The sequence below is a fragment of the Silene latifolia genome, chromosome 1, assembly GCF_048544455.1.
Source record: "Silene latifolia isolate original U9 population chromosome 1, ASM4854445v1, whole genome shotgun sequence".
Classification (NCBI taxonomy): domain Eukaryota; kingdom Viridiplantae; phylum Streptophyta; class Magnoliopsida; order Caryophyllales; family Caryophyllaceae; genus Silene; species Silene latifolia.
In genome coordinates, this window is record NC_133526.1 from 165,710,578 (window position 1) to 165,726,314 (window position 15,737).

At 43.3% G+C, this 15,737-nt stretch overlaps 1 protein-coding gene across 1 annotated transcript; it reads left to right on the forward strand.

Moving 5' to 3' along the window:
* Nucleotides 1-2,338: 2,338 nt before the first annotated feature.
* On the forward strand, nt 2,339-2,773 carry LOC141586742 (uncharacterized). Its single transcript, XM_074408059.1, has one exon. The coding sequence runs from the start codon at nt 2,339-2,341 to the stop codon at nt 2,771-2,773; it is 435 nt and encodes a 144-aa protein (XP_074264160.1).
* The last annotated feature ends 12,964 nt before the right edge of the window (nt 2,774-15,737 follow it).

Consider the following 15,737-nt stretch of genomic DNA (forward strand, 5'->3'; position numbering starts at 1 on the left):
GGCTGCTGTGTTCTCTCATTCCTATGCTGATTCTCTAGCTGCTGGGGTGTCTGATCACTCACCCTTAGTGGTTAGCATACCTTCCACTGAAGTTCCCAGACCCAAGCAGTTTAGGTTCCTCAATTGCTGGGCCCAGGACCCTTCATTCCCTGACATTGTTAAGGACGTTTGGCAGGAGAGAGTTCAAGGGTGCAACATGTATAAGCTTGTAAAGCATCTGAAAGTGGTTAAGCAGTGATTAAAGGTCCTCCACCACAAGGCTTACTCTAGTCTTACTGAGAGAGCTAAGAAGAAGAAGAGTGAGCTTCAGGAATGTCAAGGCAAACTTCAGAGGGATCCCATGAATGCTGGCTTGATGATGGAGGAGAAAGAACTATGCTTACAGTATTGCAACTTAAAAAATGCTGAGCTTAGTGCAGCTTGTCAGAGGGCTAAAGCTCATGGCATTCAGATGATGGATGGAAATACCTCTTATTTTTTTGCTAAAATGGCTGTGAGAAGGAGTAGTTATCACATTAGTAAGGTGAAGGACATGAATGGCAATGACTGCAGTACTCATGACACTATCTCTGATGCTTTCCTTCAGTATTATAGGAGTTTACTGGGTACTTCTGCTGCCATAAAGGATATTGATCCTAATATTATTCTCAGTGGGCGCTGCTTAGGAGCTCAGTCAGAGGGTCTGCTAATCCAAGAGGTCTCTGAGTCTGAAATTCATGATGCTCTTTTTGCAATTGATATTAACAAGAGCCCTGGCCCAGGCCCAGATGGTTTTTCATCTGGATTCTTCCGTCAGTCTTGGGATATTATAAAAGTTGAATTCACTAAGGCAATCCTGGACTTTTTTAGAACTGGGAAGCTCCTCAAGGAGATCAATTCAACCCTGATTACTCTGATTCCAAAGGGGGAAAACCCAAGTTCTGTATTGGATTATAGGCCAATATTCTGTTGCTCAACTATATACAAAACCATTAGTAAGATTCTTACTAATAGGCTCAAGAAAGTAATGCCTGATCTAGTGGGGCTTGAACAAGCTGCATTTGTTCAAGAGAGATCAATAGTAGACAACACCATGTTGGCTCATGAATTGGTTTCTGGTTATGGTAGGCAGAATTCATCCCCTAGGTGTGTTATCAAGGTGGATATACGTAAAGCTTTTGACTCGGTCCATTGGGATTTTTTTAGGACTATTCTGCCTTTGTTTGGGTTGCCTTCTAAATTTTGTAATTGGATCATCACTTGTGTGACATCTCCTAAGTTCTCACTTAATATAAATGGTTCATCAGTGGGTTATTTTGCTGGGAAGAGGGGACTAAGGCAGGGTGACCCCCTCTCCCCCTTGCTCTTTATGCTCTGCATGGAAGTCTTATCTAGGATCCTCAGAAAGTTGCCAGAACATCAACACTTTACCTTCCATCCTAAATGTTGCAGGATAGGACTTTCCCATCTTATCTTTGCTGACGATCTGCTAGTCTTCACAAGAGGTGACTATCCTTCTATTAAAGCTGTTGAGGCCAGTTTACATCTTTTTTCTGAAGTTTCAGGCCTGACACCTAACCCTTCCAAAACCAACATTTATTTTGGGGGAGTGCACCCTGAGGTAAAGGAGATGATTCTTAGGGATACTAGTTACTTGGAGGGGACATTTCCCTTCAAGTATCTTGGTGTCCCCTTGCACTCTTCTAGACTGACTAAGGAAATGTACTTCTCCCTGCAGGAAAAAATAAAGAACAAGATTAATCACTGGGCTAACTGTAATCTCTCCTATGCTGCAAAGATTCAGCTCATCAACACAGTTATCTTTGGCATTGAGAGCTTTTGGTGTGCAAGTTTTATGCTGCCTAAGCGGGTCATCCATGAGATAGACAAATTGTGTAGACGATTTCTTTGGGGATATCAGAGTGCACACAAACTGGTTTTCTTTGCGTGGCAGAAAGTCTGTAGGAGCAGGGCACAAGGAGGATTTGATATAAGGGAAATTTTGAGCTGGAACAAAACTTTGTTGCTGCGAATGTTTTGGAAGATTTCTACTGCATCCCCTTCCATCTGGGTGCAGTGGTGCCAACATTACCATCTGCAGGGTTTGGACTGTTGGAGTGTGATGCCATCACAGTCCACTTCTACGGTTTGGAAAGCTATCTTTGCTGCACGTGATGATTTTGTTGGTCAGGCTGGCTCAATTGCAGGTGCCAAAGCTTCTTTACAGGACTGAAGTAGGACTGGCAAGCTGCAATTGTACCAGGTTTATGCTATTTTCCATGGGAGACACTCTAATCTTCAATGGGCTAAACCTATTTTGGATGGAGTGGTCATGCCTAGACATGCTATGCTTGTGATAATGGCAGTGCAAAGGGGACTGGCCACTACTGATAATTTGAATAGAAGGGGTTTGCACCTTGTTAACAGATGCTACCTATGTCTGGCTGCAGCTGAGGAAGGTCCGCACTTGTTCTTCTTATGTTCCTTTTCTAGGGCTGTGTACCAAAATATCCTGCTCTGGCTTGGGGTCACGAGAAGACCTTTCTGTTTGCATCAGGAGCTGCTTAAACTGTCCAGATATCGTGGTAAGGGATGGAGGAAAAAAAGGGCTCGGTGTAGTCTAGCTGCCATGGTATACTGTCTATGGCAAGAACGGAACTGGCGAATTTTCAGAGGGGTTTCTCGCACAATTGAGCAAGTTGTCTATCAAATTAAATATTATGTTTCTATTCGATTGTATGCTAATATTAATAGTAGTGTATTAGAGGAGGTACTAGAGCATATGATTAGTTAGACAGGTCATTTTGTTCATCTAGTGGTTCTACTTTGTATGAAATTCTCTTTTTCTAAAAAAAAAACCTAGTTTGGGAAACTAGATGTGTACTTGGTGAGATTCATGCTATGTGAGACAAACATGATAATAAAGGAAAATGCAATTCAAGAGGTTGAACACATGGACACAAGATGTGTTAAACTCATGTTGCAAATAACTAGTGTTTACACACTTACAATATACATCACAAGGTGGTAATATGGTATTGACTATCCGAATGTGAAGTCCACATTTGTCGTTTGAGTTACTATTAACTCACCTTATACTTTGTTACATCCAAACGGGTTGTACAGACAATTGAACCCCGTTAAAGTGAACACGGATTAGCATTGTATTCGCCTATAGTCACTTACATGAGGTGACGTCTCGAAGTGACTAGAGTGTGATGCGATTGATGGCAAGTTCAAGTGTCATGGAGTCATGTGAGATGACTAGTCGATCACATAGGCAGACTGTTAGGAACTGTAATACTACGGTTTTATAAGTCTCTGGTTACTCTATCGAGTGGGCCTTACTCTGTCGAGTAAGGGTGTTTTGGGATTTAAAATAGTTTCTGACCTGTAGGGTACTCAATCGAGTAGCCTTGGTACTCGATCGAGTAGGCGACACTCGATCGAGTACGTCAGTTACTCGATCGAGTAGCCCGGTTTACGGGTAATGTTTTGTCGGGTTTTGTTAATAATGCGAATTAATATATAAACACTTCCGTCACTTTCATAATACGCTTTTACAAACCTAATTACTTTGAAAAAGAGATTTCAACCTACGTACTTCACATTCATCACATTATTGACAAATCCCGGAGCTTGGAAGGTCGGAATTCATCTTTCTTTACATCTTTGTGATCCTTGCGTCGAGGGTAAGATCTACGTACCGAATTTGTTATATTTAATTAAGTCTCGTTAAACTCTAATTTTGGGAATTGGGGATTTGTGTTAGTTTTGTGTGGTTAGTGATATATGTGATGTTATGTTAGGAGGAGGATTCGTAGAGGAGGCCTTTTGATAACAGCTGTTGAGATCATCTGACTGTATTGCATTCCAGGTAGGGTTTCCCTACTCAGTATTAGTTACATGATGTGTGTAGTGATTGTGCTGTAGATAGTAATTGTTGATTGTTTCAGACGGTTGTTGAGGTTGTGTTGTGATTACTGTTTACCTGTCTGTGATATTCGGGGTGCGTCCCTGGCTGAGTGGAGTCACTTGCGGGAGTGGCTTCACGCCCATTATTCGCCTTCTGTGGAACCCGCCACAGAAGGGATGTGCACATTAATGGATTTGGGTTTATCGCTCGATAGAGATGAGCGTGGCTTAGGTGGGAAGGGCTGCGGTCCCCCACTGGCGGCGAGGAGTAACCTGTTGCGATCTTTTCTATCACTACTTCCTTTTGCTCCACGTAATCTCGGATTAGATGAGCTTTCCGTTGTACATGTCTAGACTTGTTGCTAGACTTTGGCTCCTTAGCTTGGAAGATGGCACCTCTATTGTCGCAATAGATGGTGATCGGGTCATTCGAACTAGGCACTACAGATAGTCCATGTAAGAATTGACGCATCCATATCGCTTCCTTTGTAGCTTCAGACGCGGCATAGTACTGGACTCGGTCGTAGAATCTGCTTTGTGATTTGTTTGGAACTCTTCCACTGATCGCAGCGCCATTAAGAGTAAAAACGAATCCAGACTGAGATTTGGAGTCATCTCGATCCGTTTGGAAGCTAGCATCTGCGTAACCGGTTGCGCATAGCTTTTGTTCGCCTCCATAAGTCAATGCCCAATCTTTAGTCCTCCGTAGGTACTTGTAGACACCTCGTTTCTGCACCTCCCGCAAACCACCCGGTGATGATTGGGCCGCATGTTTGATTCGCGGAACGATTTGTGACAGTTCGTAAGATTATCGTCATGTGTTTGCTCGAATATTAATGTCAACCTCTTAGTTGTCATCTACGTCCTGATACGGTCGTTTTGGCAGTAATGAGAGTATATTCGGAGTCCGGGTCAAAAACCGTCTCCATTTTCTGATAGCTGTTAAATCCCGAGTCGGAATGTTCTGGAATGTTCCGGATATTTCTATTCCATATTTTACAAATTTTATCTTTTGGCAAATAATATCCCGCAATATTTACAAGATAATCGAATTATTTCCGTCCTACCATAACTCAAACGCGGAAATCTTTCTTCTGCAGGAGGAAACCTCCTGGGAACAGACGCAGCAGGTGCTGCGCCTCTTCCAAGAGACGCAGTGGCTGCTGCGCCTCTTCCCAGGCCCTTCTTTGCATGATTTACGTATCTTTTTCATATCTTTCCGAGATTCACTTCCAAAGAGTCTCCGAAACCCTATTCCTTCACGTGATTAGTATAAATAGGAGCTTTCGTTCCTCATATTTCTCACGCGAGTGTCCGCCCTTCTCTTCTCCCTTTGCATTCTAGACTTCGTTCTTACTAATTGGCGCCTACGTGCTTGGACTTCCGACCACGTAAGCTCGGATCTTTCCGGGTACCAGCCTTTCCGTTGCATGACCGACCAATTTGACCAACTACACAATAATCAATCTTAATCAATCAATCGTTTTCCTCTTACGAGGGCACTCTCTCTTTGCATTCGCGTCGAGCATTCACTAGTCGATATCTTAGTTCATCTCGTTTCGTCAACATGTAAGTCTGAGGGTGTATAATCTCCTTTTATTTATTGTATTTTTGTACTCTTAATTATCGTATCACTCATGTAAGATTTATGTCGAAAGTACCGTTAAAACCGATTTCTAAAACCGTCTTTCAAACCTGTTTTTGCGGATTTCCAGTAGACAGACGTCGAGAAAAGACGCAGCAACTGCTGCGCCTCTTCGAAGGAGCGCAGTTCCTGCTGCGCCTCTTCGTGAGGCTGCCGCAGTTCCTGCTTCTTTTCTTCTTCTTCGTCCTCTGTAATTCGTCTTTCTTGTTTGTTTCCGTATGTTTCTCTTTGATTCGTTCATTATCATTAATATTCACATGTATATTATATCATATTAATCATCATCTTTAACATGTTTTAATTATTCAAATCCGACTTAAATCCCAAATAATTCATATTTGCGGGTTTTCGTCACTAAATTCAAACCCAGATTTTAGAGATTCAATTTGTTCATATTGAGTTTCTGGAATTCGTCATTGATATAGTTTTCATCTGTTCATTCGCGTGTTCGTCATTAATTTGTCATTAATTCATCATGTTTAGTTTGTTCTATTCACCGATGTCACTAATTAATCATTCATTAAACATCGCCCCTTCATGTAATTAATCCGTTTGCATCCGCCTCATTCATGTTTACTGTTTTTATGACTAATTCATATGCTAAATAACCTGTTAAATCACTTTCATCCGAGTAATTATATCAATCAATCCATTAATTAACAATTAACATTAACGATTTGCAGTTCCGGCTTCACAGCCAGAACTCACCCTTGAAACAGACGCAGCAACTGCTGCGCCTCTTCCAGAGGGCGCAGTCTCTGCTGCGCCTGTTCCAGGATGAGTTCTGTCTCTGAACGCCTTTTCTGCCTTGACCTAGATTAATTAGGTTACGTATTAATTAACTAATATCCGTAATATCACGCTAATTTCCGCTCGTCTTTTATTCTTTTATTCTTTCATCAAATTATCCGTTTTAGCGGTATTTTCGACATAAATCGCCTATTCAAATGTAATTATTGTAATTTTCATTATTGTAATTTCATTATTGTATTTCTTTTATCATTTGTATGTTTTTCACATGTAAATCAATATTAAATCCTATTTCGACCCAATTGTTTGTTAAATTAATTGTCAACCGACTTAGTTAATTCTCACATGCTAGGATTAATCTATGGATGTTGCATTGCATGCATATAGCCGACGATATATCGAGTATAAATAACTTCCCTAATCATTAGTAGAGGCCGCTATCGAGGCGGGCGGGATTAGGTGTTCGATCAAAAGAGCTTCCTAATACGTACCCTCACCCCTTACTCCAGATCTCCGTGAGCACCCGTGTTCATTGGCATCCACGAGAGTCATTCTAGACATAGAATGCTAAGGGTAACGATTGCTTAGTGTTCATGTCACTACTTTGTGTCTTGACATGACACGAGGTATTCGAACGGTTCCAATTTCCCATAAAAATTGGTGGCGACTCCATACAAAATGCAAACGCTTGTTCCCCGTTTCTCACCAAGCGCCCCGTGGCGGCCCGCTGTCCACGGTTTGGCGACTCATTGGGATAATACACTTACGTGTAGCAAGGGTGAAACTTGAACAAGGTTAGGGAATAGTTTGTACAAGACAATTGTCGGTTTTCATAACTCGGTCTTCCTAGACCATTTTATTCGGCCTTCCTAGGCCTAACCCTACCCATTCGACCAATCGTCCCGTCTAAACGGTCCTCATTCTTATTTGGGCCTAAGGATGGATAGCGATTGACGTCATCCATACCATGATGCTTACTCTTGTTTGTATCAAGGGCCTTCACTACTTGAGGAAATGGACTAGGAATCGGCCTTACTCTTGTTTGGCACGAGCCTCTCCACAGACTTCGAGTTTGATGGTTCGATATGGCAACCCACCCTTTAAACCAAAACCCTTTTAAATGCACTCAGCATCCCGTTATAATGCTTGTATAAATGTGTAAACCTTACGTGATCACCACTTCTAAACAAAACTATGACGAATTTTCAAAAACTCAAAATCCTTATTTTCAAAGCAAAATTTCGAAAAAATAGGGCCTTCAATTAGCGCAAAAATCCGGTCAAAACTCTGTCCGTTTGTCGTGTCAAAATTCGGGCCACAAGCCCATTTCAAAACCTCACTTTGAGTCCACTCCTACAACTACACTACAGTTGGCTAGGACACACATTTTCGAAGACCTTGTCTTTCTTCAAAACTCACTCAACACAAGTGGCACACACCCACTTCACGAGTCAAAGCTTTTCCTCTTTTAGCAAGTGTGATAGAATGGTCGATCGTGTTTTGATTCGTCGCCGATCTCTTATCCGATTTCAAGATGCCTGGGTCAAGTGATGAAACAAACCTTCAAAGAAATTCAAGAAAGTAATGATCGAATCCTAGCCGCGATAACCCAAATGCAAATCACTCAAAAACAAACCTATGACCGCCTTGAACTTATCGAAGGCCGTATCTTTGACGTAGAGGGAAGGTTGCCTCCCCTTAAAGGTGAAGTACTACAATTTTCCGATGACGAGTCTAAAGATGAGAATCCTGCCCTAGGGGCAACCGCAGCTGAGAAGAGACTCCAATACCTAGAGGAGCAATTGATGTACCTTAAGGGGGATGACATTTACAGGGAAAACAATCGCAAGTATGAAGCCGTCAATTCCAAATTACCCACTAACTTTAGCATGACGGATATCCCTAAGTTTAAAGGACATGAGAACCCTTTGAACCACATCCGCGCCTTCAAGGACTACATGTCCATCAAAGGCATCAAACCCGAGATGTTCTTAAGGATCTTTCCTTCATCTCTCGACACCATCCCGAAGCAATGGTTCTACACTTTAGATCACAAAAAGGTCGCTACTTGGGAAGACGCCGCAATCGAGTTCTCAAAACAATACGCGGATAATGCCGAGATCCAAGTCAATATGCGTACTCTAGATGTTCTTACCCAAAATGACAAAGAAGGATTCACCGACTTCCTAAGTAGGTGGAGGAAGACTAGTACTCAACTAGTTGAACGCCCGGATGAGGCTACTCTTGTGGAAAAGTTCGTGGATAATCTCAAACCCATATATGCCAGTCACTTGAGATATCAAAACATCAAGAATTTCAAGGACTTAACCGTACTAGGGACACGAATTGAAGATGACATCCGTAAAGGACTCTTGTCCAAAACGGTAGGTCGAGGATATCAAGGGTCCACAAGTCGTTCATACGGCTCTACTAGCAAGACCGACGAAGTTAACCTTCTCGAGCCATCCAAGAAAACTAGCCCACCAAGGAAGTTCACAAACCTTGGGGACACGTACTCCAACGCTCTAAAAAGGCTAATAAAGCAAGGTAAACTCCAACCCATCGGACCTACTCCCGAACCCGAAAAGAAGTCCAAGTTCTGGGATGAAAACTCCTACTGTGAATACCATAGGGGCAAGGGACGCGACACAGAAAAATGCTACAAGTTGAAACACGTGCTTCAAGATATGATCGAAGATGGTCGACTTCCAATTCCACCAGGGGGTAAGCCCAACAACACTCAGAATCCTCTTGGAGTTCTAGTGATTACAAGTGACGAATCTACCTTAGATTGCTCACACCTAATTTCTCCCACCGAAAATGAAATTCATGCAATTGAGAAAGAAAGACTCTACTCTACCATCTCCCCTACCATTTCCGACTTCATCGCATGGGCAAGGAGTGTAGATAGACAAGTGTGGGAATTAGAAAACATGGTAACGGCCTTAAGCCATCCCAATACAATACCTAAGGAATGTGTACCATTGATCTTCTCTCAAAATGCCACTATGCAAGAAGTAGTCGCCGTAGTCGATAAGCTAGTCGATCAAATCATACGACTAGAAAGTGATATCATGAGAATGAAGGAACTAGCTGCAATCAATGGGGTTTGGGCCGATGACGATGAAGACGAATACCTCATTGAAAACTCCTTGGTCAAGGAAATAGTCCAAAATGGTGAAGACCAAGATGTGGATCACCTAACTCGTTCGGGTCGCCCATATCAAAGCACTACTCAAAACGGTCCAACCAATGTCATCACACCAAATGATAACGAAGATGACCCCACTGACCATTTGCTCAAGCAATTACAAAAGACCAAGGCTGATCTTTCAGTCTGGCAACTAGTGGCAAGCTCATTTCCGCATCGCCAAGCTTTGCTGCAAGCTTTGGCCAAATTGAATGTAGCGCATAACTCCACTCCTAAAGATGTAGTCAACTTGGTCTTCCAAGAATCACCGAGGCTAAGTAATCCTATTACTTTCTCAGATGAAGACTTGCCACCTTTTGGCGCTAGTCACAACCTTGCTCTATACATCACTGTCATTTGTCTAAAGAAGAACGTGCCAATGACTTTGGTAGATGATGGCTCCGCGGTCAACGCCATACCCCTCAAAACGGCATACAAACTAGGCATGAAGGAGTCGGATTGGACTCCTACAAATCAAGGTGTACGTGCATATGACGGTACACGACGAAAAGTGGTTGGACTTGCTAGCCTAACCATAGCCACGGGACCAATCGAACGAAAAGTTAACTTCCAAATAGTGGACATCGAAGCTTCATTCAACATACTTCTGGGAAGGCCTTGGATTCACGCTTCTAAAGCGGTAACATCCACCCTTCATCAAAAGATCAAGATCCCACTAAATGGCAAAGTTGTGACGATCACCTCGTCACCCATCAAGGCAATAATCGAAAAGCAATCAAACAATCAAGTCCTTGCGGATCCCATATACGAACTTGGGGCCTTCCATAGTGTGAATGTCATAGAAAGTGAGTTGGCACCCTTATACTATAATCCCTACTCTAACTTGGTGGTCAACCACATACTCAAATCTCAGGGATACTTCCCTGGAATGCCTTTGAACCCAATTCGGAAGAACACCTTCGCACGATACAAGAAAGGTAACTCAACAAGGATACCACTTGGGCTAGGATACAAGCCCACAACGGAAGAAGTTCTCGAAATGCTCGCTCAAGTCCAAAATCGCAAGCACGTGGGAGTCCAAATGAGACCATATCTCCCCACCTTAAATGGATACTTTGTCCAAGAAGGAAGTTCAGAACTCTTTCATGGATTTCCCGAACTTTGGCATTATCTTGAGAGGAAGTTAGCCGGAATCGAGATCTTTCACGATTGCTACTTCATTCTTCCCGAAACGGTTCCTACCGTCAAAACCCGTCAAGCACCTTGCTTCGACGAACAAGCTGTTAGCCTATTGTTTGGAGAGGACCGATTCATTAGGGCCGCGCAGGATGAGATCATTACTATGATACTTCAGGACGATCGCTTCAACCCCACCGCATTGATCACGAAATCGACACAAAGCGGCGAGAAGGATGGAGAAAATCTATCAAGTGGACCAACAACCAAGGAAGGCTCTTCAAGCTCACTACTGGAGAAGGAGAGATGTTCAAAGGAGAACCAGAAGACGACGAATTCGAATCAGAGTCGGAGTCGGAGTCAGAGTCGGAGTCTAGAGAAGTCATTAGAGAGTCTACTCCTGTTGTCAGCCCCACTCCCTTCGTTTCTCCTAGCTTAGCCTCGAGTAGTCACGGTAATTCGGGAATGCCCCACCATCGTTCCTTTACCGCCACCGACCATGGATCGGTTGGCTCATTTGTTTCAACTTTACTCAAATCTTAATATGAATAAATCGGGTTCGCTTACTCTCTCTGTGTTCTTTCGAGTGCAATTCTGTTTATGATGATACTGAGGATGACCAAGACCCAGACTTGACCGAAATACCTCCCTACGTAGCCAAAGAAATATTACAAGAAGGGGAAGGGGGACCAGTAATAGAAGATACCGAACCCATCAACGTAGGAACCGAATTAGAACCCAAAGAACTTAGGATAGGGACTACCTTGAGCTCTACCGAAAGGGCCGATTTCATAGACCTCCTAAATGAATTCAAAGACGTTTTCGCTTGGTCCTACAAAGACATGCCAGGGATCGACAGGGATATCGCCGAACATAGGATCCCGATTAAGCCGGGTTTCAAGCCTGTGAAACAGAAGCTTCGACGAATGAGAACAGAATGGGCTCTAAAGATTAAGGAAGAAGTTGATAAGCAATTCAAAGCCGGGTTCATCAAAGTTTCCGAGTACTCTGACTGGGTAGCCAACATAGTACCTGTGCCCAAAAAGGACGGGAGAATCCGTGTTTGTGTTGACTTTAGGGACTTAAACAAAGAAAGTCCAAAAGATGACTTCCCTCTACCTCACATTGACATATTAGTGGACAATACTGCAGACCACGCATTACTATCCTTCATGGATGGATATGCAGGTTATAACCAAATCAAGATGGCCATGGAAGATATGCACAAAACCGCATTCGTCACCCAATGGGGAACATATTGCTATACAGTAATGCCATTCAGATTGATCAACGCTGGAGCTACATACCAACGCACCGCAACTACGCTCCTACATTACATGATGCACAAAGAAGTGGAGGTATATGTAGATGACATGATCGTCAAATCCAAGGAAAGAGAGGGACACATTGCAAACCTTTGCAAGTTCTTCGCAAGGCTACGAAAGTATAACATGAGACTCAATCCTCAGAAATGCACATTTGGGGTAACATCCGGAAAACTCCTGGGATATGTCGTCAGCCAACGCGGTATAGAAATAGATCCCTCAAAAATCAAAGCTCTGATCGAAATGCCACAACCTCAAACAGAAAAAAAGAAGTCGAGGATTCCCGGAAAGGTACAATATATAAGCCGATTCATATCGAAACTTACCATGATTTGCGAACCTATCTTCAAGAAGCTCAAGAAAACAGACCACACCATGTGGGATGATGATTGTCAAAAGGCGTTTGACCGAATCAAGGAGATATTGGCTAAACCACCAGTGCTCATGCCACCGCAACGAGATCAACCTCTTGGTTTATATCTCACAAGAATCGCAAATCGCCATGGGTGCTATCTTTGACTCAAATCGTAGGAAGTGAAGAAAGAGCTATTTACTATCTAAGTAAAAAGTTCTTGGAATATGAGTGCAAATACTCGCAACTCGAAAAGACATGCCTCGCTCTTGTGTGGGCAACGAAGAAGCTACGTCACTACATGCTTAGCTACTCCGTCAAGATATATTCCAAAATGGATCCAGTCAAATACCTCTTCGAGAAACCCGTCCTCAACGGACGTCTTGCAAGGTGGACTCGATGCTCTCGAATTCGAACTCAAATATGTGCCACTAAAAGTCATAAAAGGTCGCGCCGTCGCCGAATTCTTCGCAGAAAATCCTATCAACGACGCACAAACCATAGACACTTGGTCATTTCCCGACGAGGATATACTTCAAACAAACGTAGACTCTTGGGATCTATACTTTGATGGAGCATCAAATTTAAGAGGATTCGGAATAGGAGTGTTGCTTATTTCTCCTGAAGGTGAGCATACACCGATTGCTGTCAAACTCGACTTCGAGGTGACAAACAACGCTGCAGAGTATGAAGCCTGCCTCATCGGACTACAAGCGGCAGTAAGCTTAGGCATCAAAAACCTTCGAGTACATGGGGATTCATCACTGATCATCAACCAAGTTACAGGATCCTGGAAAATCCGAAGCGAAAGCCTCGCACCCTATCAAGCTAGGATAGACCAAGTGGCTCAATTCTTTGATCACGTAACCTACTTACACCTACCTCGAGAGGAAAATCAATTTGCAGACGCTCTTGCGAAACTTGCATCTCTAATAAATATGCCAGATCACATGGTAGAAATGCCTTTGTGTATCGAACGACGATCAGAACCGGCTTATGTCCACCAAATAACCGATGAAGAAGAAATCGCACAGGAACCCTGGTTCCAAGCGATCCTGAATTTCAAGCTTAATGGTACCTATCCACCGGATATGGACAAGAGGGGACAACGCGCCATACGCCTATTAGCTTCCAATACATTCTGATGCAAGGAGAGTTATACAAAAGAACACCTCTTGGTGTAGTCCTACGTTGCCTTGATCATTCACGGGCACGAAAGGTGATGGAAGAAGTCCACGACGGAGAATGCGGTCCTCACATGAGTGGGCCCATGATGGCGAAGAAAATCACACGCTTAGGGTATTATTGGACCACCATGGAATCTGATTGCATCAAATACGTGAGACACTGCCACAATTGTCAAATCTTCGGGAATGTGCAACATGTCCCTCCTTCGTTGCTATACACGATGACATCTCCTTGGCCATTCTCCGCATGGGGAATTGACATAATCGGAAGATAACCCCACCGAACAGAGGTCACTGTTTCATTCTAGTAGCAATTGACTATTTCACCAAGTGGGTAGAAGCGGCTTCCTACACCGCTCTTACGGCTAAAAATGTGGCAAAATTCATACAAAACAACATCATCTGTCGATATGGTTGCCCACATGAGATCATCGGCGATAATGGGTCACACTTCCAAGCTGAAACCGAGCAATTGCTAGCCAAATATAAGATTAAGCATCACCACTCTTCGCCCTACGGACCACGGACTAACGGCGCAGAGAGGCGGCAAACAAGAACGTTGTCACAATTCTCAAGAAAATGACCGACAACTACAGAGATTGGCCAAGCAAGATACCCTTTGCTTTATGGGGATATCGTACATCGGTTAGGACGCCCACCGGGGCTACTCCTTTCTATTTGACCTACGGCATGGAAGCCGTACAACCAATCGAGCTAGAAATACCATCCTTGCGTATTCTACTAGAAAGTCAAATCCACGGCCGATTGGAAGAGGGATAGATATGAAGAACTCATCCTCCTGGATGAACGTAGGCTACGCGCCTTACATAATGTCCAAACATATCAAGCCCGTATCAAACGAGCTTTCAACAAAAGAGTTAGGCCAAGAAACATCAAAGAAGGAGACTTAGTACTCAAATTGGTTAGAGCTCTTTTACCTGTCGACCCAAGGGGAAAATTTAAACCTAATTGGGCCGGACCATATCTAGTCAAATCCATACTCCCAGGGGGTGCGGTTAGAATCACAGACCTAGATGGGAATGAGTTTTCAAACCCCACAAACCTTGACCAATTGAAACGATACTATGCCTAGAATAGGACAAAAACGCGCCTCGCGTAAACCCATGTGTCGCTCTTGTGGCACTAAATAAACGGCCCCTGGCCAAGCTGAAATAAGCTAAGTGTCACCATGCTCTTGCATTTTGACAAGATTGTCATCCTCATATCATCAAATAAACTGAATTCGCACCTTGAGAACAAGCAAAAGCTCATGCTTACTTTCTATGTTCACTACAAGCTCTTGCTTCGAACAATTATTCTTTTACATTTACTCGAACTACGCGCAAGGGTTTGATTTTGCTTTTTTAAGTGAATACGTAGGCAATCCTTCACCGGATTCAACCCAATATACCTAAAATGTAAATAGAAGGACATTTGCATTGCATTTGAAATTCGACAAGAATAATAAAAGAAAATCACAGCGGTTTCTTAACCATTTAACCTTTTTTATTTCATTCATTTTCTAATAATAATAGTACGATACATAATAAAAAAAAAATAGAATAGGCTAGGATTCTAAAAATCCCTCCTTTTTATTACAACAATAATAATAATAACCGAATAATAAATAAGGACTCGGGCTATTCCTCCATCTTCCCCTTGCCCTTGTCATTCTTGTCATATTTCTTGTCACGACCTCGAGCCGGGCGCTCTTGCACCACTTCAGACCTAATCACCAACGGTCTTTCTCGAGGCCTGACTCTTCCATTCTTGCCAACCATCATTTCCGCAACAGGAGTAGTCTTTGATTTCTTCGAAGGACGAACGACCTGAAATCCAGCTTCTTCTTCTCCTTCTGTCAGATGCTTCTCCTTCTCTTTCTCTCCCTCGCGCACCTTGTAGTCAACAGGCTCGCGTTTCCTCAATCTCTTGCGTTCTTCCGAAGTTGCAGCCTTTCTCCACCTCAGATAGGAATCCGACACCCACAAAGCATTGGCGGAGAAGCTCAAGAACCACATGTTCCTTTGGGCCCATTTGATAGCCCACTCTCTTCGGCTCTCGGTGGTAAGCGCTACAGCAATCTGCGGAACGGTATCAAGCCTCGGGATAGTCTGCTTCAAACCAGCTTGCCTCATCAACCTTTCCGAAAGATGCATACCATGAACTCCAATCCCGAATGCGCACGGACCTAGTAGGATCCAAAGAAGACACTCCAAGAATGAGACTTGAGGTGCCACCACGGTACGACCCACCTAAT